The 25,637-nt window shown below is 48.0% G+C and overlaps 4 protein-coding genes across 4 annotated transcripts; 3 read left to right on the top strand and 1 right to left on the bottom strand.

Moving 5' to 3' along the window:
* Positions 1-447: 447 nt before the first annotated feature.
* On the top strand, positions 448-1,934 carry LRP88_02227 (uncharacterized protein; the record flags this gene model as incomplete). Its single annotated transcript, XM_083238895.1, has 2 exons — positions 448-1,266; positions 1,320-1,934. The coding sequence occupies 2 exons, from the start codon at positions 448-450 to the stop codon at positions 1,932-1,934; spliced, it is 1,434 nt and encodes a 477-aa protein (XP_083105490.1).
* A 12,983-nt stretch (positions 1,935-14,917) lies between these two features.
* LRP88_02228 (uncharacterized protein) lies at positions 14,918-15,449 on the top strand (the record flags this gene model as incomplete). The annotated part of the gene is made up of 2 exons (XM_083238896.1): positions 14,918-15,046; positions 15,240-15,449. The coding sequence occupies 2 exons, from the start codon at positions 14,918-14,920 to the stop codon at positions 15,447-15,449; spliced, it is 339 nt and encodes a 112-aa protein (XP_083105491.1).
* Positions 15,450-15,642: 193 nt separating this feature from the next.
* LRP88_02229 (uncharacterized protein) lies at positions 15,643-17,096 on the top strand (the record flags this gene model as incomplete). The annotated part of the gene is made up of 3 exons (XM_083238897.1): positions 15,643-15,672; positions 16,320-16,872; positions 16,930-17,096. 3 exons carry the CDS (start codon positions 15,643-15,645, stop codon positions 17,094-17,096), a joined length of 750 nt encoding a protein of 249 aa, XP_083105492.1.
* Positions 17,097-17,940: 844 nt separating this feature from the next.
* On the bottom strand, positions 17,941-20,526 carry LRP88_02230 (alkaline-phosphatase-like protein; the record flags this gene model as incomplete). Its single annotated transcript, XM_083238898.1, has 1 exon — positions 17,941-20,526. One exon carries the CDS (start codon positions 20,524-20,526, stop codon positions 17,941-17,943), a length of 2,586 nt encoding a protein of 861 aa, XP_083105493.1.
* Positions 20,527-25,637: the final 5,111 nt, after the last annotated feature.

A 25,637-nucleotide genomic window follows, 5' to 3' on the forward strand; every position in this document is an offset into this window, starting at 1 on the left:
ACTATGTCAAGGCCTTGGATGGGTCCGTCCACTTTGAGCGAGACCTCAATCATGACAACGAAAACACGTTGAAATATCGTTCGAAATGCCTTCAATCTACGCCTCAATTACTGGCGCTCAAACGCTGTGAATGCGAATGTTACACAGAGATAGAGCGCCCGGAATTTCGTATTTTTCCGTGGCCGTTTGTTCTTTGTTTGCTTGTTTTTCTTTGTTTACCTAACTACCATTCCCCCGCAAATTGCTGCCTGCCTCCCACTTCTCTCCTTCACCATCGCATTAGACTCTCGGTCGCAAGATCATCGGCGCCGCATACCAATCCCATTATTGAATCTTCATCTTCATGATACATCAACTCTCCTTGTCGCCGATCGCGCATCTCCTGCCCCACAGTCGTTCCGACCATCCAGCCGATCGAACCGTTCATCACCGACCGACCGATCCAACATGCCCACGCCGGGTCCGAAGAAGCGAAGGCAGACTGCTGGGGACGATGTGAATGCCCAGGAGCTCGCCCGACTTCCCAAGAAGGGCGTCGCTTTGGCTGGGCAGATAAAATCCATATGCGGCAAATATCCTTGGGACATCGCTGAAGGGTTTGAGCCACTAACTTGGGGCATCAACCTTCTCGAGGACCTTAGAGCCCTGGTCAACCTCGCTCGCGGCACCGTCACCATCAACCAAGTTCGTGGCGAGCTTCAGCGCCTGGCGGGTTTGCACGAGCGTGCCGATCGAGTCAACAAGCTCATGAAGGTTGACATCGTAGCTACCAAGACTTGGGTGGCTGAGAAGATCGATCGCGCCATAACTGGGTCGCCTGAGCCTAGCGACAAGGATGAGAACGAGGATGGAAATACCAGTCCTGGAGAGGACACAGCTGCGGATGACACGTCGTCGGGTGACAAATCTGTGATATCTCCTCCCGGTGTTGAGGCTGGGCTGATCGTTGACGGTCATCAGGAGCATGAGGAAGGCGACGAGGAGCATCATGTCGGCGCCCACGATGAACCCATTGGGAAACAGGTCGGAAAGAATGCTGATGATCAAACCCTCGATCCCCAAACCCCGATCCGACCTATCGGCAACAACGGTACCGCTGAGTCAATGGAGAAGCAGGTCAACTCTGGTATGGCCATGACCAGAAAGCATTCTCTTTCTGTGACTTCCCCGTCAGCCGCAAAGCGCCAGAGGATACTCAATGGTATCACCAAGTTGAACAAGTTTCAGCCCGGATGCGGATTTAAAACCACCCCCGAAGATGGACAGGTTCGTGGCTCTCTCCATGTCATCAACACACATTAACCCCGTGGCGCGAATAGATCATGGATAGCTTCACCACGTGGCTGGGCAAGAAGGCTACCCATTTTGCAACCCTCTCGGAGAATTTGAGAGTCCAGTGGGACTCGATAGACATGCGATACCAAGAGGCGATGGAAGAGGCGTCGGGTGCCCGAGGCCAACAAGTCACCGAGCAGGGGCTCAAGAAATCAGCCGAAGCTCGTCTCAAGGCGACCAAGGAGGACCAGACGAAGGAAGCAGCTGCCCTAGCCCAGCTTCTGAGTCTACAACAGTCGCACTCTGGGGTCATTGGTGATGACTTGACGGCGGTGATCCAAAAGATGGAAGCAAAGATCAAAACTTCCAAGGAAGATTTTGAGAAGGCTGAAAAGGACACCGCGGCCCGCACTCAGTGTCTGGAAAAGCTCAGCAAGTCTATTGAGACGGCCGACAACAACGCTGCTCGACTAAAGCAGGAATCCGAAAATCTTTCTAGGGACTTGGACGAGATGAAGAAGAAGGTGAATCTGTCGTCCACGGCCAACATGTTCTTCAAGTTTGGTCTTGACCGTACCATCGAGGCAATGGAGGAAGACTTTGGCGACATGAAGGACTGGATTGAGCGGAAGATTGCTGGAGAGGGCCGGAATGTCTAGGTCATGGCCAGGGGCAGTAACCAGCATGTCTGAACACTTTGCCCGTAACTATGTACGCTTTGGAGTTGGTTGATCATTGGAGTTGAGCGAGCATGGCGGACACGCCCGTTGGGTTTGGCTGTGAGTGAACATACTTGAGGGCTTAAGTGGCCCTGCGTAATTATCTCACATGCATCTGCATAATAGTACAGAGCGAGAAAAAGCAGGTCAAATCTTCCGTTCATCCCTTCTTGTTCAATAATTCCTCCTCTCTTTATAATGGGCGAGAGTCTTAGCAAAGTAAGAGAAACTTGGCCCAGTAAGACGGGTTTTCAGGCAACTCTGCCATTATTACCATTCCATCACGCCAGTCGAGACTCCATTCAGTCAAAGGCGGCCCTCTCATCAAGACACAGTCTATCATAAACGTCCGTTTTGTGAATATTTAAGAATATGCTCGGTTTCAGACGCCGTTTATAGTCTTTCATTCACGACTGAGACTTCCCTTAATGATATTTATTTTCTATATCGTGGCCCAAGCGAAAGTTATATTCCGGACTGTGGTATTCCTTCCATCGCCCGTGGTCACATCATATGTCATGCCTGCACCATGGACTATGGTTCCACAATATAATATCCACTTCTGCACTATAGTAAGACCATGACCCATAGTGTCACCATAGTCTATGGTACTCTCATAGCCGAATCATAGTGCCATACGGGATAAACACACGACCATCGAGACTGTGATCCCGAAGGTTTGGGCTTTACTACGCTCTGCTTGAGTTACCTTTTCTACCCAAGGCCAGTATTTGTGTGAAGCTGCTTTTTACAGGTATAGTGGCAGAGGCGAGCGGTTTAACTCTGAGGTACTATCTACCTCATAATAAACAATGGTGGCCAGCCAGACTATGCAAATATTCCACGCATAGGCATTTATAAATTATCACAGATCATATTAGAATCTCGAACATCCCGGCGATATGGGGTGGCATAAACTCGAATATTATCTCCCCACCCAGTCCCAGGTCAAAGACATTCAGGACTTCACGCAAGCGATGTTTTGAGCCGCCTAGTTGCCTTGTAACTGAGATTCGGTCAGCACGCTGGCAGCTAGTCCTTGGAAATCAAAGCCTGCCACGAATGGAGGCTGACTTCTTTCCGGAGCGTTGTCCCGGGATCTCTCAATACCGACCTTATCCCGACAGCAATCTCTCTTGCTTTTAGACAGAAGAGGCGGGACTGTAAATGCAATCAACGTTCACCCGACGGCTTGCTCTTCTTTTGATGTAACTATGAATCGTATTCTGGTGGGTGGTGTCTCATAGGTTTACATGAGCACCAAAGCGCGGGTTTTCTGTGGTACTCAGCGGCTCATGCTAGAATTTTTTATCCTGCATTATGGTACTGCTTGGCGGCCTGCATTATCATCCTGGACGCCTAGCATTCTAGCTGTTTAAAGGATAGGTCGTTTCAAGCTTTTTGGACGTAAAAAGAACAGGCTCTGTGAGCTTCTTTCCCACAGTTATGCCGTGGTAGGACCATGAGCACGTAACTTCGAATCTGGTTGGTGGTAGGATATGTCCGTCGTCTGAGACAATGCGCAGGGCCATCATAATGATTTTGAAGGTTGTGGAGATACAACTAAATGAGAGTTTTGGTGTTGTTGTTTCAATCATATTTCTGTCTGCCACAAGATGAAGGATCACACTGAAATCTTTGGTGTCATTCTTGTTAAATATGAACTACCTGGTGGCAGCGGCCTGGATCTCTTCGCTTCTCCCGTGTAAAGCGGATCTCCTGGACGATTTAGGGAGTTAGCCTCTGGACAAGTCATGCTGTTCGGTGTTCAATTGAAGTTTTCAATAAGGGGAGGATCGCACAACTGCTGCTACCGTCGCCCCGTCGACTAACAAAACCAGTCAGGCAGGACACAGCTCCTCCTCTTCTTTGACTTGATGTATAAATCGACCCCGAGATATGATGAGCTCTTATATAGCCCTGTCGGTCCAACTTTGCCTCCTGACCATCATTTTGAGCGGCTGCTGATAGCGTCGCTTAAGCTCGCTAGCGAAGCATTCCTTTATTCATGAACAGTAGGTGCGGATGTAGACGCAGCCCTTCTCATTGAGCGCATGAATTTAAGAATATGAGCTCTGAACAAGCCAGAAGATAAGACAAAGGAGAGTAGTCACAATGTTATTGTTAGGAAGTGCTGAATATGTTCGAGACCGGTGCGGGTGTCCCGGGGTCTTGTTTATTGTTTAACCCAAGGAATAGCCAAAGACAAAGACATTTAAGATTCTGTAGCCAGAAGCTGTGGCTTTTGGCCCTAGTTCGTCAATATTGGGTTATGTTCCCGAACATGATGAAGCCATATGGAGAGAGACCAATAGTAGAGAATGGTGGAGTTTGTCAATAGAGGCTAGTGCTTCACAACAAGGCTCGCCATTAGGTCCTTATGGTTTTATTGGTCCTTACGAGCTATCCCATGGCCTGAGTAGACTTCCGGAATCACTCTCCCGCAATCCTTGATCCTTGATCGACGATACATCTCTTACTGTCGATTGTGATCAGACACGGCGGTAGGATCATGAGCATTACGAATAATAGAAAAGGGCACTCAATGATGCCTCCGTGGTTCCCTGTTTCTACGCGGACTGTATGTGGTAAATTAACATGTCTTGAAGGTGGATTAGTTCCAACATTGTTCCTAGGAACTGCCAAGGCTGACCGCCCTCTTGGTGATCAATGGCATCATCCTATGGTCCTTACTCGATGGTGTTGAAAACGGCTCCATGGTATGTATAATGTTCAAGATTTGCTCCATTCGATGCTAAGTGGTAGACTCTCGACGAACTGCCTGATGTTGCATAGGCATTCGATTTGGCGATAAAAGTCTGCTGGGCGAAGAAAGGAGGCCGGGCAGAGAGCCGGATTGATCAACACACGAGTTGCTCAGACCGTAAGACTCCCGAAAGCTGAGCTGGCTGGGCCACAATGGGAAAGGGTGACACTGAAGAAAACAGGCAGATGTGCTTGAGAGTTCGGAATCATGTCAACAGAACCGATTTCATTCTTCTTCTAAACCACGTCCCCAAAAGACGGTTACAAGCCGTAAGATCAAGCATGCAGCTAAACACAATGACGGCGAAACAACAGTATCCACTCGAGAGAGAGAGCGCTATCAAAACGTCGACCTGGAAGACTACCGTGCTGACGTGGTTGGTGTTGTCGGCTGAAGATAGTTGACAGGGGTGAAGAGCCTTTCAAACCAAGATGAAGCATTCTGGAATATAGCACAGTATATATACGCCGTTGGTTATTGGCGACCCGGGATTGTGGGCTGCACAAGAACAGTCAGGCATCGTAATAGGGCTGGCTGGTGATGGTCGATGAAGGGGTTAGCTGCCGATTTAACAAACCATGATAACTCCATAAGTCTGGCTCGATGTGAAGGCCACGTTTCTTGACAGGTAGAGATGTTATTCTTAAGCGTGGTGGTCTAGTTAAGGCAGATGATAAACGCCCTGTTGCAGCAATAATTCATCATGTTGCCTCGTTCTGGGTAAAGTATGAGAGTGGGAGATCAACACGCTCGAGCAATGCTAAAGCAACTGAATCTTTGAGCGCACAAGTACGTTCATGTAGTTAATTTCGCATACACACTATTCTAATCTTTTGAAACTCACACTTGAGAAATTCTGGAAGAACCATCTGCTACTGATATGGCTTTGACGGAAGGTTTCTGGAACAGGACCATAGGACCTATCGTCATAGGATCAGCTCATGGGCTTTCTATATTTGCCTAGCCATGAAGATGTCGTTAGTGAGTCACTTCGAAGGCTTGGTCACAGATCCGTCGTGATTTGACATTCATGAGATGCGATATTATGGCGATCACTTGGCCGATTTCTCGTTGGTGTCGATCGCCTAATGACGTCGTTTGAGATAGCATGCAACTTCTGCCGATGCGATGGAGCATTATAAAATACTCTCTGAAGTCTCCAGTCAGTTTTCTAAGTGTATTAAGCATATTTCATCAACCACGTAGTCATTGAGCTGCGAGATGTTCACAAGGAGTTACTGAGGAGGTAGTCATGGACCACATCTTGCTTCGTGAGCTAAGAACAGTCCCTGGAAAGCGCATAGAGCCGAACAACACATGATCTGGTTGCTTAAGAGCTCCCTAGTTGTAAGCTGAGGAGATTGAAGTGAATTCTAGAAGTCCGTCTGTCACCAAAAGACAATGAGCCCAACCGAGGATCCCCGACGAATATCGCAACGTAGTTCCTTTAATCCAATTTCAACTAATTTCATCTCATACCAGATAACATGGCGTGATTGGTCTACAAAGCTCTGGAAATAAATTTCAAACACGTTGGGCTCATTCAAAGAGCGGATTAATGGCATGTATTGGCATCGAAGAGTGAACAGCTTGAACCACTACCAACAGCTGCATTCGGCAGGTGGCATGTTCCAGCTACCGATCTCTCGAGTGTTCGAACAAAATACTCTGCCCACAGGTTTTCACGTAAATTCGGTTGACACGGGACTTGATGCCAACTCAAGCTAAGCGGTGGAGACCTGATTGAATGCCGATTACAGTTGAGGCCCGGCCCTTGATGAGTTAACTGAGCTAGAAGATAGAATGTCGATAACATGGCACAGGGCGGTGGAAGTTCCTAAGGCTGCAAATTGATCCGAAGAAGGGTAAATTCTTGCGGTACATCTCTTTTGGCCCTCGAATCATTACAAGCGCGTTCCAAGTGTGTGGTGCTAAGGTATCATACGATCGTTTTAAGACTGCCGTGAGAGCTAGCAATAAATCTTCTTCTGAGGCAAGGCTGTTAGACTTGTTGGGAGTACCGTATCCAGATGAACACAAGACCTGGCTGGAGTGAGACGTAAAAGAAAGCTATCGTTATTGAGTTTCAATACCGTCATGTATTAATGACTGTGTTTTTTGCTGTTGTGGCTGATGGCTTCTTGTCATCATTGCAAACAATGATAATAACCTCTGGCATTTGACACTATTGGGTTTAAAGCCCGCCTTGTATAGATAACCAGGCTTTTTGTTATTGGAGACATCAGTAATGAAAGAAAAGAATCCCGAAGAACGAAGTGAAATTCACTAATTGTGTCTTTGGTTAGTTGGGGAGAGAGGGAGTCAAGCTGTTTAGTCAGACATCATCTGTGACCAGCACACCAGATGTGAACTAAATGGGATTCTTCAGACGAATAGCTGCAAACAACTTCGTCGGCGTCAATCAGATTATCTCATCAAATACCCTGGTTCCATTTGATTGACATAGTTACCACACCAGGCGTGATTTTTTCTATCGCCGTCTCGTGGTCTCTCCAAGTGCCCCATATTACGTCGACAAACTCAACACCTGAATCAAGCCGCAATGGACGGCATCCCGCAGCCTGCATTTCCATGCAGGCTTGGATTCATTCGTTGCCTTACCTCACTCTCCACTCCTACCATCGTCTATAGAATGTAGGAATGAGACCCTTCAACTGTCATACATGCGCACTAGCAACTCTTCTAGTTCATTTGGAAGCTTCGATGTTTAAAAATAGGAGAGGATTTCTCACACCGCTGTGTCCAACTTGATGTTTGTTTCGTGGAAAGGTAGCGCTATAATTACAGCGCTCTTCAGGGGATGTTTCGGCGACCGAGAAAAAGTGACTTCTGGCAATTAGCTCTGTCCAATCACAGAGCCGTGTTGATGACAGCGTTTTGCCACCAATCAAAGGCCGGCTCATCACGTGAAGCCTGGCACTGCGCCACAGCCATGGACCATGGTTTGATGACCATGGTGGGATGACTAAGGCACGATAGCACGTGACTTCCTTCTGCATCAACTGCATCGACGTCCAACGACAATGGCAAAGGATGGCTCCATTGCTAAAAGAGCAAGTCTAATGATATCAGATCAAATATTATCAGTAGAAATCAATATTCTGTGTTACAGACCTCTGGCCTGTTTCTAGCTAGGAGAGCAAACAGCAGGTATCCTCACATTCAGGGGGCTCAAAGTATATCGAGAGTGTATGAACTATGTCCGCTGTTCCAAGCCAACCAGTCTATCTTAGCGGCACCGTTATTGATTAAATTGATAATGATTTTTATCTGCTCACCCTCTGTCCTTAGCATCCTGAGATGTGATAAGGGAGGGCTCCTAGACTGTCTCTATTGTTAGAGAATCACGGTGTCGCTGAAAAAATGGGTAAGAAGGTTCAGAGTTCGGGTATCATCCTGAACGAAATGAGACTGAGGCAAAAATGAGATGTTTAAGTCTTTCTTAATTGGCCAACGCTATGTACGCCGGACAAAACGTTTGGGACCAAGTGCTCTGTGGGAGAACCACCAATGGTCGAACGACAGCAGATGTTAAATTGGGGGGACTTGGGCGGGGAAAAGAATCCCGCAGCTGATTGATGTAGACATGTAATGCCCAGACTTGGGCGACAGGCTTAGCTTGGAGACCATGCCTCCCGCTAAATGAAGGCTTGTCTCCCCCTTTGTGGAGGACACGAGTTTGGCTGAAGGTTCGGGAAGAAAGGACGTAAGTCGATCCATACTATTGTAGTCAAGGATTCACAATACATTTATGGTAGCGAGGCATACGCGAATTGTGGTGATACTCACCCATGAGCCAATCCCCAGCCTGGCGTTTATTGGGCTGAGTTTAGATCCACCATAGAACAAAAAGGAAATAGCATTGCACTACGGCCTGTGTTGTATGGATTTCAGGCCATTCAAGTTTTTTCATGCCGTTCGATTTGAAGACTTGTAGTTCTTGCGCATATCCAGGCTTGAATTGCCACCTCACTATTTTCTGTATATCTTTGGGGACTTCAAGAGGTTTTAACGCGGCCGCAAATGCTTCCGCGGCCTGGTTTCGTTGGCCAGATGCCGCCGGGATCCCGTGCACAGCCAAAAGATGAACTCGAAATCCGTCCACTCCTCAAAAACATCAATAGAGGATCTCACAAGTGGAATCCGCCATAGTTCGTATCATCCAGGGCAGAGATTTTCAAGCATGCTCCCGAAAACCCCCATTTATCGTGTGGGGTCGGGAGAAAAGTGATTTAAGTGTGAAACTGGCTGATGGGGAAGCGGTTGTCTATGGCACCAGGAGGCCCGTCGCATGTGAGGGAGCCCTCAATAGTTGATACGCCATTCCATTTCCATGTAATAATTGAAAAGTATGCATACCACCAAATGAATTTCATTCTGTGTCTACATGTGAGCTTCGTGATAACTTGCCGCAACCTATGATGGCATCCAAAAACCATTTCAACCTTCCGACTAGGTATGAGTAAAAGGGAGAAAGTAAAACAAATTTAGCATGCCCAGAAATGGAGATGGAAGAGGATTAGAAACAGCCAGGCCCACCGCGTGTTATCGCTTTTTCCAGAAAGCCGAGGCTCTCACTCCCAGCTCTTAGGCAATTAGCACAGCGGGCAAAGTCTCGCTATCGATAGCTAGGGATGGTAGGCAAGGACCGAGGGATTCACTCTGCCAACGACTTCACCATCCACAGAGCTTCATCGTCCACGAAGATTCACCTCCGGACAGATTGAATAGGTAACTCAAGTCGTCTTGCATACCTGAGATATATTAACGTACAATTTGAGCTCTATTTCATCAAGGAGGGTATTAGAGTCGAACTGGGGGAATAAGCCACTAAAAAGTATCAGGCTATCAACGAAAGGTCTTCTGGCTGAGTTATCCCGTCAAGGACCGAGCTTCAACTATCTCGAAAAAACACAATGTCATTACACCATAAAATTATAGCCCAATGCTAAAAAAGTGGCCCTTTTTTAGTCTTTCTGCTGCCCGCAGGAGAAGACTCACACTTTGCTGCATTACGAAAGGTTATTCACCTCTCAGAAGGTATTTAACTGCTCCGACAATCCGTACGAGAACCATTTCTTTCCACAATCGGGCCTCCACCGACCTATGATGCCTCGTATTGGAAAGGATAATAATAGTGATTTGGTGAGCACTGTTTGTTATTTTATTCCATCAATAATCTGTCAGATATGGTTAGGCAAGAATATTAAAGCTGGGCTGCCCAATAATACTGGGCCGATCAGGATTCCAGAATCGAATGCCTCATGCCTAATATTGGATGCCAATCCACCTTCCTACAAAGCAACAGGAAGAAACTGATCCGGATCTAGATTTAGATTCTTATTCACATTCTTAGTAGCGCTCTACTTGCCTTGTTCATTTTAGTACGAATTTCAGCTTTGCCTAGGGTAACAGCTTTCCACATGACCCATCACTCCGTCATGCACCACAACCGGTCTCCAATATCTTCAACTATGACAATGATGAGTTTATTTGCAACAAGCACAAATGAGATTTTCATCCATTCATAATGGGATCATTTTCGGCTTGGCGTTGAAGACTATCAACAGCAATCCATCCGGCATAAAGAGTCGCATTTCTCACCCAGGTATTTCGAGTACACGTGATGATAACTCGTAGGAGCCCCCTTACTTCCATTGAGTGTCCACGACCTATGGTGAGCAACTGGATTTAGACAAGGAACGCCAACAAGAAGTGAACTGGATGATGGAGCTGATGCCGAAACTCATGACTTCGTTGATTCGATCTGCGGCGTGCCTGGTTGAATCAATGACCTGGTCAGATCTCAATCGCTTGCGCTGTCTCAACCGCGGATCGGATCTTCATTTCATGGCGGTTAACGAATCACCCTGGTTATAGCCCCGGAACATCATACCCATAGGGATTACAGACTGAAGAATTCTGGATGCAATAAAGAGCCGCAAGAAAAGGACAGGCATGATGATTAATATCACAAACATGGTCGTACCTAGCTGCAGGTTGTTTGCGTCCCTCGACTATCTTAACAAACGCGAAATCTTCAAGTCGAACAACGCGGACAAGAGCGGATTCTGGTATAAATCCTCCTCATGATTCTGCAAGAGACTTGTTGTATGTTCAGACAACATGTGCTGCAAGAGGTGTCTCCTGCTCGTCAACTGCTATGGGTTGTAAAAAAATGGAGTGAAGGAATGTATCAAGACGACAATATCATCAAGTAACGTGCAACTCTCCGGCTGCCACTGAGGGGGTGAATCATGATGTAAGTCGTGCTTATGCGCTCCAAGGCACCTGAAAATGCGCAAATGCAATGCAAGGGAGAAAGCCAGGGATGAGTGTTTGGTAATACCTCCACTAGCACTGGATGTTTCTATAAGAAGATGACAAAACGCTCCCAAATGCTGGGGGGTGATTTTGTGACTTCTGGCTTCTCGTGAATTGGCGCTACGAGGACAGATCTTGGCTTGGTGGTTTCTCTCCCGGCTCGCTGGCAGGGTTCGAAAAGGGAAAATAACAAATTTTTGGGCCGCGGAAGACCCCCTTATAGTATACGGCGGCAGACAGTTCCATAATCCAACCCTCGAGATGATTTCAGAGACCAAGCTGGATCGTTCTGTTAGAAATCACGACGAAAGGCAAATACAGTGTGGTAAAAAGGGTTACGAGCCAATTGCGGTTTTCCTCGTTTGGTTGATTCTGCAATCCTTTTGATATCATAATGGTGCTTCTGTAATAAGCCGTCAAGAGACGATGAAGTGAGTTGAGGGGAGCTCGTCAAGATGATTGGTTTTCGATGAAAAACACATCAAAGGCGGTTGAAGGCACAATGGCTGGCCGAGTACGAGGTGATTACATTTATAGCAGCTTCTCCAATCTTTCGTATTATTTTATTAATAGTGTGTCTGGGGTTAAGGGGGAGAGTCAAGTGTTGCCAGATATGGGGCATTCTATTACTGGGGATGGGGCTTTTGGTCGCTGGAGGGAAGAGGGGCTTTATGAGTGAACGTGGGGTTTTCCCTTTTTGGTATGTTCATCTGAGGCTTTTCATTACTGACGAAAAGGTGGGAAGGTGTATATGGGGTGTTTTAGCTCTGATGAAGTGCAGTTTCCCATCTGGGTTAAATTTCCACAGACTAGATTTCTAAGACATACCGACGCATATTTATCTGCGTCTTTGAGCTCTGAAGGGGGATCCTGACTAAAGACTTGGGCAGAAACAGTGGACCTAACAGTGATAGATGGCGCCGACGGGTTATCCCAGGATGGTGACGGGAGATGATTGTTCGAAATCATCACGGATACTAGTGTGCACAATGCAGCTGCCAAGCTAGGTCGCAAGTTAGCATGAATTTAAGATAGTGAGGTTTATAGAAAGTAGCAAATGCTTCGAGTATCCCAAAGATGGTGTGCACGAAACGTTGGTAGCCAAATCGAATCTGGCTATGACCTCACACGCTAGGAAGAACTGCTGAGAGCCAGATATGATCTTCGAGAGCAGCTATAAAATGTCCATCTTTATAGCCACCACCACCTTTCAATCAGGTCCCGTATGCAAGCCCCCGTATTTCTTTCTTCTGCTTTTCTTTTGTTGTGTTAAGGCAGATGATGGCTACTTTTGCAGGCATGACCAATTCCACAATATCCGAACCCGAACTCGCGGTCAGAGTTTCAAATTCTCCGGGGATGGTTTTTTCACGGCCGTCATCGTCAGTGTTGTTGTTGTCAGGGGGTTAGCCTTAGGAAAGCTTCCCTTCCAGCTCGTCATGGTGGCGGCCTTACTCACTCTTGCTGGTGATAATGACGATTGTCTTTCCGGGGCCTTGCTATCTATTCATACATTTCGGTAAAACAGGGTATACGGAACCATTGGAATCATTGAGGCTATAGTCCACCAGTATCTACCAGCATAAACACTTGGTTGATAAACACGTCGAGCTACCAACACGACTAGCATGGTATAAGAACATGATTTCGCCAAGACTCCTCTGTTAAAATTCCAGCGTTGTTCAAAGAAATTGGGACGAAAGGTTGCAAGGACAAAACGTGAAGGTAACAGTTGCTGGCAGACCATCCGCCAAACAATGCCTCATGGGAAGAGAGATGGTCGGCAGTGGGAGCCTTTAGGGCCAGCCAGCACATTGACCTTGCCAGAACATACAAAAACACAGCAATACCATATGAAATCAGTAAGTCCTTTTATTATAAGCAACCGTGCAACTACGACCGTAGCATAGAGGGCCGTTCCAGCTTGAACGATGCCATATCCCATCGTTTTGCATTGCTTGAGTACGTTGTACAGTCGTTTCCTCGCTCCTCTCTACATCTTTAAATAGCCATTACCACAAACGTACATACAAATTTCGCCGATACTACATTTTCAAGGATACTCAACTGGCGCCTTAATTCTGCCTCCTAAAATGTGGAGTCGTCGCAACAGTCGCGTCTTTGACCGATTATTATTATCATCTACAAGAATGACAAGAAGTCATCTACTCTTGTGGCTGATGGCTTCTTGTCATTATCGCATATAATAATAATGCAAAGCGCCAAAAAGCTCCTCGGCGGCCTCTGGCGCGACGAGGACATCGAGTCGAGGCCCGGTCATCCCATCGTCATTGAGCGCCTCGTGGACCGTGTATGCCCGAGCTGCGCAAGGAAGGTGAGCCTTTGGAGGAGGGATAGCTGTTATGTCGCTATAGAGGGTTATGGGCACAGAGGGTCCTGGGCACGCTAAGAATACTGGCCAGGCCCAAGTGCTAGAGCAGGGTTACGGGTCTGCAGGCTGTGTTTGTGTGAGGAGGGTCTATCGATACATGTTGGGTGGGCTTCAAAGTGATGGAGAAAGGCGTATCTTGGTAGTGACTCATACGAGCATTCAGCCACTCTAGGTCTGATGCATGGAACAGCAAAGCGCAGTGTGATGTATTACATCGTACCTTACTTTCTCCCTCTCTCTTTCTCTGATATGGTCCGGGAGGTTTCCCACTCAACTCAATCTTAATAGTATGGCTTATTATGGGTCTCCTCTTAGAGTTCCGCAAACAGGTCGCTCAACGGTCGCTAAGATCAGGGGTGACGGCCAGAAGATGCAGCTCGCTGAGGAGTTTGAATCGATTGATGAGCTCATTTGCCTGTTGGTGCTAGACGATGTGACCTACTTCAGGAGACTGTTCCACCCTCTAGATCGTATCGTCAACGGGTGGCATGACATTTGGCCGCCTTTTTGTCGGGGTTCCTTGCTTCACAATATTGATAATGTTACGCTGAGAACATGCCTGGAATCTCCGGGCTCCGAGATATTTCGACAGTTGCAGCAATACTCTGAAGTGCAAGAGAAGATAGATGGCATATGAAAGTCAAAGAGGTGTTTTGAGGATATCCATGCGAGTCTAGCTCTGTAAACCATTTCTTTTGTCACACGTTTGCCATGACTGGCCTGCCACCCAAACCCCATTAACATACGCTGAAAGGCAAAAGGTACCCACCGGTCATAGTCTTGTTCCCGCCAAAGAGGCTGCCATAGTGATCTTCAACGACAAGGGACAGAATGTGACGGTCCGCAAGGTGATAAATGAGTTGGCTGTGCATGTTCGGAGATTAGGTCTTTGTATTAGTGAAGAGGAAGGAACTCCTAGGTTGCGGTGTTTTATGGTATTGGCTTTTGATGCCGTCATGTATTGATAGTCATGTCTTTTGCTATTTTGATTGATGGTTTCTTTTTGGCCCATCATTGTAGTCTAGACAATAATAAAACGAGGAAACTCTCCACGTTGGTGCGCCATGGCTGTCGCATGATTGAGCTTTGGTACATTTTGTCTGAGCACGAGGCATCAACGCCACTGCGAGTTAAAAAGTTTTCAAGTCTTGCCAGGGCCGGGATGGATAAGCCAGCCAGTTAGCGCTTGGATGATAGCGCAGATCACCCACCGTAGCTCTCCCACGGCATCCCCTCCCCTGATTTCCATCCCTCCTATCCTCTTCGTTTGAGCCTTTGAGCTGCTGTCATGGTGCTCCTCATGCTGAGATGACTAACTCTGGCCGCTGCCGTAGCAATTTGTTTTATTCTCCCAGCCGAGGAGACTGCTATATGTAAGAAAGCACCGCTTTGGTTGCGACCAGTAATCTCACCACTAGCATGGTCACCACCACTGCTCCCCCGTCAACCACTACAGATGCTGGCAACGGCATCAAGACCCCTAAGCCGGTCCACCGCGGCATCTTCAATAACTGCGCCAATTTCCATACCGCCGAGGGATATATCAGGGTAATTGACTTCAAGCTACCAACCACAGCCAGGACAGCGACAACGACAATGGCAGGAAACGGATTCCAGACGCCCCAGAACACGCAGTCAGGCATAATCAGTAACTGCAACAAGTTACACATTATTGGGGAGAAGACGACCTGCTAGGGTTTCCGGTTACAACGAGTTCGCGCTAGTCGATTTCTTCAAACAGAATCCTGACGTCGACAAGGCCTCCATCAACCTATGTCTGGGTGCTTATGCTTGTGCTGTCGAGATCGGATCGACTCCTAAGCCGACCGCCACAGTCCAGCCAACGACGAGCAAGCCTGACAACGGAATTTCAATACCCACACCCATTGAGCCCGGCATAGCGTCCAACTTTGACAAGTTCCATATCATCAAGAGCACCATTATGTGCTAGGGCATCGTAGATTACAACAGAATCACAATGGCCAACGTAGAAAAATGGAATTCGGGCATCAACTCAGCCTGCTCCAATCTTTGCCTAGGAAGGAAGCAACGCTTGTGTTGGAGTCACTGGGGGAACGTCATTAACTCCTACCATAACTAAACCCGTCGGGGGTATTATCACGTCCACACCCACCCAGGTCGAAATGGTCAACGGGTGCGCCAAGTTCCACGAGGTTCGAACCACAACGATCTGCCAGGGCATCTCGAACTACAATAAGATCACTCTTGCACAGCTATTGGAGTGGAATCCTGCCGGTGGGTAGGATTGCAGCAATCTCTGGTCTGAGACACACGCATGTGTTGCAGGGCCTTGAGAGTCGTACGATGCTAAGGGGCGAAGGAGTTGCACGTGGGATTTGGGGATTGGAACTGTTAGAAAGTGGTATTAATACGCCGACATCAGTGATAATGAGAAATAATTGACGGTTTATGGCGATATACTCCTGATTAGGTAGGTAACTTTCTTCCCGTTGAAGAACTTGATAGTAATTCTAACCCCTACAGTACGACCTATATATTTGGCCTCTGCATAAACTGCAATGACATCTCATGATATCATGTCCTACTTGCCAACACCCTGGAGTCGCTACCGCAAGGTGTTCAGCGTTGGTTACCCTTGACCTGAGGGTACAGGGCCTGAAAGCCCCTGGAGCAAAGCGTGGGATTGCAAAATGGTGGCAGTGGACCACCTGTGCATTGGCCGGACTGGGTCAACTGCCATTGCCCCCTGAAAGGCACCATTTCCTCCTTCTCGAGCTGCACTCCCATCCTGCCACCTCAACGTCTTGACCCATTTCATGTCGCCATGGTGTTTGATTAGGATTCATTCGTTCGCCTACTGACTGACTACTACGAGTTCCGCTCTCGCACGTTCTGGGATGTCACCGTGCAACGTGCACTTGCAGGGGGCTGGCCGTCCATCAACCACGGCACCTTGACCCGTCTTCAGAAGAATGACCAGGCTGTGGAACTGCTCTGTCAACTTCCATACCCAGACTTTGACGCATTGCAGGTTGCCTTCACGCCGCTCATCATGGACCAAACCCGTGTTGTCGACTGGCGCAGCGAATACATCCACGCCTTGATCCGCAATGACCGGCTCGAGACGAAGCCTGAGCCGTTCACTAACAGAGATCCCCCTTCGACACCCTCGTGCGCCTTCATCGCCACTAGCGCCGGCCGGAACGGATACTTCGTCGTTGTTGACAATGAAGACGGCTACGTTTACTGGGGCGACCCGAACAGGGAGCATGACGAGCCCGAACCGGAGCTCAACGCCACGCTGGGCTGGCTCAACTACGATCTGGCTAATAAGTGGTGGGACAGCTTTTCTGGCGTTAACATGTACCAGCCTGCTGACTTCTTCGCCCTCTGTAAATAGAGGTTTCGAGAGCTGAGGTGGATCGGGATTGACCAGTGGAATGTCTCAGCGCTGAGGATGAATTCCGAGTGGGACAACCTCCCCGAAGAGGACGAGCACGCGGAGCTGGTGGCTCTTATGGGGCAGGCCGGATGGTCTGGTGACGGTGAGGGGCGGGGCTGGGACCGCGCCAAGTTTCGCGCCCTCCTCCAAGAGGATAGCGAGAGCGGCAAGTAGCAGGCATCATGTTGAGGTATTGTGTTGTTAGAATTTTCTTCAATGACTTAAACCTGCAACTTGCTTCGACCACGCAAATAGGCTCTGTATGTTGTCTTTGTTGACAAATTCATAGCCATACATCGATCAGACAAAGCTGCTCTTGGCTGGAATTCACCCTATAGTCCTTTGAGAAGGCGAGACATTATTAGTTGAACATCTTTCATAGGCATCCGAGGTAATTAACTCACGGTCATCATAACAAGGTTTTGATAGACATGGGCCGACGGGCCCTCAAGCTTCTTTCCTGGCAAGCCATGTACGGTTTTGGGATTTAATACCGTCGTGTATTAAGTGTTTATGTTCTTTTGCAGTTCTGGCTGACGGTCTCTCACTGACTTGTCATTGCAGATCATAAAAAAAAGCCATGACTGCCTGTGGCCTTCAGGTGAAAGATCAAATTGCGCAATATAGTTTGAGATCATGACCAGTTCCATTGAGATTCCTGTAACAAGGATACATAACAAGAGTAGAGTACTTCCACATTCTCAAGGATCACGGGTTTTTCACATTTTCACATTTCAACCTATGCTCCCATAATTGCGCAGGCATTCTTTTAATCAGCATCTCATGGTAATTCAGCATCCGGCGGTAGCAGAGCATACGCCATTGATACTAGAGCCTACAAAACATTTCATACAGACTCAAGAGAGCTGGGCAGCAAGTCATACTTGATCATGAACAAATGCATTGCTAAGTCATGTTCCAAATGAAAGCAAGTAAACCATGCCGTACAACTGTATAACGCCATTGAATGCAACCTTCAGAGTCCGTATTGTACATGATATCGAAAACAAAAAGCTCTTCATTGATCCTTTTTCTCCTGAACTTTCGGATTGCGCTCATAACGCCAACGCTTACTATTATCCTGAACGTGCCAACGGGTAGTGAAGGCACCCTCTTCTGCCCACTGAGCCCACTCAGGGCCAAATTTCGCCTCCACGCTTTGCAAAAATGAGATGAAGTCAAAGGCTTGTACACCATCCTTTTCCAAGGGATCGGCTGTGATATTACTCAACCGCCACTCTACATTGTCGATAAGAGGGACAACAAGGTGGCGCTCGGGATGTCGGGCGTCACGCACGCCAAGCATAGCTCGCCCGGGATTGACAACAGTAAACTGCCACAGTCCTTGATCGCTCAGCTGTTGCGGTCGCAGGAGGGATTGTCCTTCATAATTCTGAACAATATCCTCTGCAACTTGCCGGCTGCTGTTGTCGAGCGACCCGGTCTCGAGAAGAAGATCAAGAATTGTAGGTAGCACCTGGATGGACGAAACAGCATCGTGAACATCGAATGCTGGAAGTCGAGGATGTGAAAGTACCAGGGGAACATGATCGGCGCCTATGCTGGGGTTATAATAAGGGGATGCTTTATCGTTCTCGACTAATGAGACGCCATGATCTCCAAGGAAGACTACGAGCGTCTCATTAGCGATCCCTCGTTCATCCAGTAGATCCAGAACTTTGCGGATCCATCTATCATCATACCCCTCAGCGTTGACATAATCAGATAGTGTCTCTGCCTCATTTTTGCCGAATGGAGTAGATGTTTCATTGACAGGCAGACCATAGCCATGATGACTTGTACTTGTGATATGTGTGAGAAACACCCGATCGTTTGTCTCCTCAGCATTGACAAAGATGTCACGGATATAATCCTCAAGAGGATCCTCTTGAAAGGCGAAGTAGTTGATGTCTTCGAGGTTGACAGCACCGTGTGAAGCATTCTCGCTCCGGAGCCAATCCCGATCAATAGTGTTTTGCTCAGGAAAGCCAATGGCAGCCATGAGCTTATCGTGATTGTCGTAATGAATGGTCGCCGCTTGGTAGAAGTAGGACTTCCACTTAGAACCCGACTCGGTTGTGTCCGTGACTTTGTTCATAGCTTCGAAGATATGTGGCAGACAGGGCTGGTAAATGTGACGCTTGTAGTCAAGATTGAAGTCGGCAATGAGGGGATTTAACCCGCAAATCGTACCGACCAAGCTCTTAAGTGTATAGGTACCAGTTGTGTGAGCATTCGTAAACCGGGGACCGCCACGCTTAGGCTTCTCGTCGTGTTCGAAACCATCATCATAGTCGCCAGTGATGTAATTTGCGGTAGGCATCAATGTCGATAGCCTCTCCATGGATTCCTGAGGGATCTTATGATCGGGGTAAGAGTCCTGGAATCGGTTCCAGATGGGCCCATGTTTCTTGATGGGGAACACGTCGTTTCTGGTACTTTCGAGTAGAAATAAAACCACATGACGGACCGGGACATCTTGTAACTTGTCGCGCAGAGACTCTAGCAAGGGTTGGTCGAGGTTGGAGATCTTCAAGGGGTCCGCGGCTGAGTTGTAGTGCATCTCTTGGGGTGTGTACCAATCCTCAAATCCAACCAGGGGTTCGCCCTTGGGTAGCCAGCTGAGCATCGGCGGTTCTCCGAGGGCCGATCGTCCATCCCATTGACGTTGGATGCCCACTCCGTAATGAGAAGGCAGTTGATCCAGGAGTGGCGAGGTGGAAGAAAAATCGATGAACGGCAAGAGTCCGGCTGTCCACGAGAGGAAGACAAGGGATCGATCGCTTGGTCTCTGAAGCGATAAGACAGCCAAAGCAAGGAGAAATAGAGACCAGGCGACATATGGTATGCTGTGTACGATGCGCTTGACGGTGGATGGGGGTAGAGAAATACCGGACGCATTGTGTATCCTTGCTGAGAGTCGCGAATATGCCGTCTGAGGCTTCTCAAGGTCGAAGAAAGAGTCGTGACTCGAATCGTCGTCTCCGTCAGAGTATCGGTTATCCGAGCTATCAACGGCATCGGGCTCGGGGATCCGGCCGTAGCTAATTCTGTTCCTCAAAAAGCGGCTCAAACTCTTTCCCGCCAAAGCAAAGGGGAAGTTGCAGATGTCAGCACCCCATCCAAACACTTTGTAGCAAATGTTCTGGAGCAGCCAGCTAAGGAAGAGTGAGGCGGACACGACGAGGGTAAAGGTGACGAAGCCTGAGAGCACGATGGCCCTGGATGTGGGGTCGGAAACAAGGTTGATATTTCGCCAATGGATTTCTGATCCAGAGACTAGATAGAAGGAGACGGATGCGGTAGCAAGAGCGACATTGTAAAATATCAACACGCCAGTCGCAGCAGTGCTGAGGAAGTATGGTAGCGAGGCCCTCGGTACCCAATGATCAAGGAGGAGTCTGATGAGAATTAGGAGAAGTATGTCTTGCAGAAAGAATGAGCCGAGATAAGATAGTAATCGATTTGGTGCGACAGCAAACCGATGGCTGTGGATGTGTGCGAGTTTTGCTTCAAGGATGGCCAAAGCAGCAAAGGTAAAGACAACTTGGCGATTGGCGAGACGAGAGCCAAGCCTCAAAAACCATGCCGGTGTTTGGATCATGGTGGTGGTAGGAAAAAAAAAAAGAAAAAGAGGCCGTCAAGGCCAGGCGAACAAAGATGAAAGAGAGCGGACGTCGTTGCACTGAGTGAAACAAACAATTTTCGAAAGATTCAGTTCAGGGTCTAAGATTGATGTAACATGATCTCTTTCGTAGAAAAAAAAAAACGCGGAGAAGGGATGTGGAGAGACGCTGGGCCCCTGGCTGTAATTAATCGTTTTTTTTTTTTTCCCTCTCTTTTTTTCCCCCCTAAGTATACGAGATCCGGGAGCACGCGATCATCCGAGATGCCGTGAGTAGGATGAGCAACGGTCAAAAAGACCTGGCCTCTGCCACACTCTGAGATGAGACGTTTTAGGCTGAAGAGTCTCGACTCGCAAAGGATCGCGTGCGCTGTTTCCTATTGCACCACTCGCTGGGCCCTTCTTAGCGCGCAATCTCGTATTTTCGGACCTCGGCACGGTCTGCTGATTTTCGATGCGTGCTAAAAGGGGACATTGTTATGATTGGCTGCGTGTGAGGCTGAGTCCAGGAGGCCCCTGGTATTTTTTACGTCTAGACGAGTTGTTAGACGGGCAAATTAGCAAAGACGTTCCAATTTCAGGCAGCTCTGATTCGGCACGCACGCCACGTGTCCTGTTGCCTCTTCCCATCGTTCTTGATCAAATCAACAGCTGCCCAGCTGCCTCGGTTAAGCACATGAACAATGCACGGTACAATCAGCTCGGGGGCCAAGTATGCTGTTAATGACAATGCATGAGGTTCTTTCATGGCTACCTCCAGGTCTGAGTTGATCTGCGCAAGGGGGGCCTCGACCAGGAGAGCCACTGGTCTCCAATGACCTTGGACTTGGCTGTCACGCGCCTCCGGATGGGCGGGGCCGTCATATCCGTAGGGCTGGTAGGTACCCGGATGTGTGGCAAAACCCCTTATGGTGTGTGATCACGTGTGACGTTGTGGGCGTGCGCAGGGAGTGAAAGAATGGGAGAGAGGAGCGAGACCAAAGACCTCGGGTGAAAATCTTTCTTTCGTGTAACCATCAACGTGCTTAAGACTCATAAATTGTTGTGTCCCAGGCAAGCGAACGGACACGGTCTCGACGCAGCAAATTGTTCCGAGTCAGCGGGGTTCTACGCCCTTGCAATAATTGGTTGGCTCCTTGGTTAGCTAAGGCAGCCAGAGCACAGCCACTCCCGCACGGCAAGGTGCCAGTCAGGGTCCTTGCTACGCGATGGCGAATCAAGGGCACGGAAATGAAGTCTCAGGGGTATGGAGACCCACTGGCCACCAATTTGCTGCGTCGATACGATACGTGCATGACGGGGCTCACGGCCGAAGGAGTGGGTGGCCGAGGGGCCGTGCCATCGGGTGGAAGCAAGGTGATGAATCTAGCGAGATTTGCAAAATGTACGGAGGATTCGGGGCGTTGTTGAGCGAGTCTGGCAAGAGTGTTGCCTTTATTGGACCTTGTTGTCCACGCTGGTGTTATAATTCAGTGCCCCCTCAAGTTGGCATGATCGCTCCATTTGCTTCTTTGTCTGTGTAATTGTATTGAGTTGCTGCTTGACCGTGGCGACAATCCTCCCAGATGTTGGCTCTTGTCTCCGCCTCACTCCATGGCCGAGCCCACACTACCAATGTCCAAGTAGTCCCATGGTCCCTTACTAATACCACTACGGCTTGAACATAACACACATCGACATGTATACAACTCCTCCTGTTTAAATAACTCCCCCTCTTTTGTCTTTTGTGTGACCCGGTGGGATTCTTAAGCTTGGAAGATAGCAAGTATGCTAGCTATTCTCGAGTTGATGGCGTTGTTTCAGCTCTAATACGTAGACGGACAAGGGACTGGGAGCGATGGAGAGCGCATATCCGCCCTTATAACTAAGGTGCCTCTGTAGGATACAAAGATACCCCGTCAGACTGCACGTGGTGTATTATACAGCGGGGTTGGGGATTTCAAATGCCTACGTTCCGCCGAATGTCATTCAAGCCAACAATTATTGAACAAGACGTGTCAGTGGTTGGCCTGGAATTGGTTCTCTCATTGCTCGCGGTTTCCTTATCATAACCCTTCGAGTCAAGGAAATACCTGTACATACCCTCAGGTGACCATCACCTCTTCCATCAACTTTGAGGGACTCCTTCCTCTTCACCCTGTCTACCACGTGTTGTGCCGCACCCACTACGGTGTTGGCCCAGAAGACTCACAGTTGCACGCGTCTAGGTGTTCGTTCCAGTTAATCGGTGCTGAGCCTGCGCGGCGACAACGCCCTCTCCGTCTTGAGGACTGGGTTGAAGATGATCACGATGGACTGTTGACTTGAAAAACTTGTCTGAGATGGAGCTACTTGAAATTTATTCTGATCCTTGTGCTCTTTATGATAGGGGATTCTCAGAAAGTAGATTGATGTCGCCTCTTCACGCATGGTTATGGTTGGCGAAAACGTTTTTGTGGAGAGTTACCCATCAACGAAGGCCCAGTCACGGCTCGATATCCGCTCGTGAAGTGATGACTGCAAAGTAAGCTCGCGTCATTTACAGAACAAGTTAGGCAGCCAATGAAAACTCCATACAAAGGCAATGTTATTGGGCTGTGTGAGACAAAAAAAGACCTATAGATCTACAGCAATCGGGCTTAAGTGGTGATGAGTTCTCTCATCATCGAACCCATCAAACTTGATACCAACCGGCCTGAACGTTATCAAGGAACATGATCCTTGACTTCTCCCCCACGCTGTCTGGCTCGAGAATAAATAAGTCTCAAGGAGCCCAGGGGGCATGGTAGGTGAGCGTGAAACGTGAATTCGGCCTCAGCCCCCTCAACGGTGGGGACATGGCCTCAGAAAACTCTTATATCGTCGATGTGCTACGAAGTCGGCTCCCGGCTTTGTATGTTAATGTCAAATAAAGTTTGTGATAAAAGAGAGCAAAGATGATACATTCATATGTTTGGAGATAAAATGGTGAGAGGAATGCCATCAAGCATCTTCTTTGGGCAGATGACTGGCTCTCGCAACTGAGGGATTCTGAACCTGACTGATACTCGATAATACTGAACAGAGTTCTCAAGGCATGGTCATACATGTTGACAAGGTGGACTTGGTGATGCTTTGAAAAGAATCCATCGATCACATACCAAAGCACACAGTTCTTAGCGCAGCCGGCATGAAAACCCAATCGAGAAGCATCATCGTTCAGGTCGGCATGCCATAATATTGGTCTTGAAGGAGTGTACCTAGACTACGAAGCTGGCTCAGAAGGTCTGCAACGCAAAATAATACACAAAGGACGTGGCTTTTCCTATAAGGCGCGACTTCAAATGAACTAACAATTATTATTACTATCCGCAATGATGACAAGAAGCCATCAGCCACAATAGCAACAGACACAGTTATTAATACATGACGGCATCAAAACCCAATGCCGAATGAACTCTCAACAAGTTATTAGAAGCCTTGTCTCGTTTGGGGGGCATAAAAATATTTGGCTCGAGTTTATTGAGTTCGACTCTCATTCAACTCCTAATCTTCTCCTCCCTCATGCTTGCGATGCAACTTGGCCATTCATTTATGGCTTTTCAAACATGATCCTCCCAACTTCATACTTTTAACAATGACAACTAACACTTTGCAGACATCAACATATCAGTCAACATATTCCCCTCCTCCATATCTTCCTATGCTTCTTTTCCATTACAGATAGCACCAGCGCTGCGTTCAATCACTTGGTTTTCAAAGCCGGTTGATTCCTGAATACACAACTATCGTATTGCTCTACAACCCTATCTCACCGTGTCTTTGACTTCACGAACTGTTCTTTATATCAAGTCCATATGAATCTTAGGCTTGTATCTTTTCCGCTGTAACAAGCGACCCACTTAGTGATAACCACCATCAACCTAACCTCAAGAGTCTTTCATTCTTTCTTTTTTTCCACCGTCGTGCAATTTCGTGAGCCTCGATCTGAAAACCCAAAAGGCTCTATTTGATGTTCTTCCCAGCACATATTTGGGCCATCGCTCTTCTTCTCCGGGCCATAGGTGCTTCGTTAATACTTCCTGAGGAGTATCTTTAGACTTCCTGTAACTCTGACCGCACTTCCCAAGTCGCGTTTGGTGCGCATCCAGGCTAGATCTCGACCTCATCAGGCAATGATACCTGCGGTGTTCATCCAGCAACGACCTCTTCCACCCTGGTGTGTCTGTAATAGCACCATGACCTAATCCTGTCGACAATGGGCTGAAATACGCATTCGTTGGTGTTTCTTGTGGGCAAGGAAGCGATCTTCAGGTTTCTCTGAGTGGCCTACTCTTAGAGGAATGTTGAGCAAGAGAATCAGCCAATGACAGTGACAGTATGGCTAAAGGAACTACTGGGTGATCCTGTAATTAGTGCAATCTCAAGATGAACGAAAATCTACAATATATAGCCAGTGTCCCGAATCTCTTGCCTTCTTACTGGGTTGCTCTGATTTGCCAATGAGCATGTCTAATGCTTGCGCCGTGGAAACCCTCGCCTCCTTTTGGCTGTTTTGTTCGGCATACGGATGCCTAATCGTGGCGTGAATAGCTTCTTTGAGTGCTTCAAACGACAAGTTAGCCATCTAGGATATTGCAGGCGGGATTGCAACAAAACAAGACCTGGGCAATCTACCTTTGTTCTTGATGCCCGTCAAACTCGCCACCCCCTCTCTATACATTTCATGAAAAAGAGGCCTTATTCTTTCGCTGGTAGGGTCTTCGCATCGCCATGGGTTGTAGCTGCTGTTTCAATGGTGGCGTCCGTGGATCATCCATAAGGCCGTGACGACAATTGCTCTCCTGGAGTGCTGCCGAGTGGGAATGGTCGTGATGAGGGCTTTGGCGTCTAAAGAGGTTACCATGGCCATGTTGGTGAACATTGTGAGATCTTCCCACAGACATTTCCTGAAAGTCAAGAGACCGTTTCGACTAGCCATCGCCCAAGCCAATACCACCAATTTCTTTGTCAATCTCACATATGGGACGCTGGATAAATGCTGCCAGCGCATCCCTCAAAGTAAAATCATGCGGAGACTTGCGTTTGGTGATTGTTGTTGACTTGGGGAGGTAGCACTTGGACTTTGCCCC

Source organism: Fusarium phalaenopsidis (assembly GCF_050370095.1).
Source record: "Fusarium phalaenopsidis strain FUZ10S chromosome Unknown contig_32284, whole genome shotgun sequence".
NCBI lineage: Eukaryota > Fungi > Ascomycota > Sordariomycetes > Hypocreales > Nectriaceae > Fusarium > Fusarium phalaenopsidis.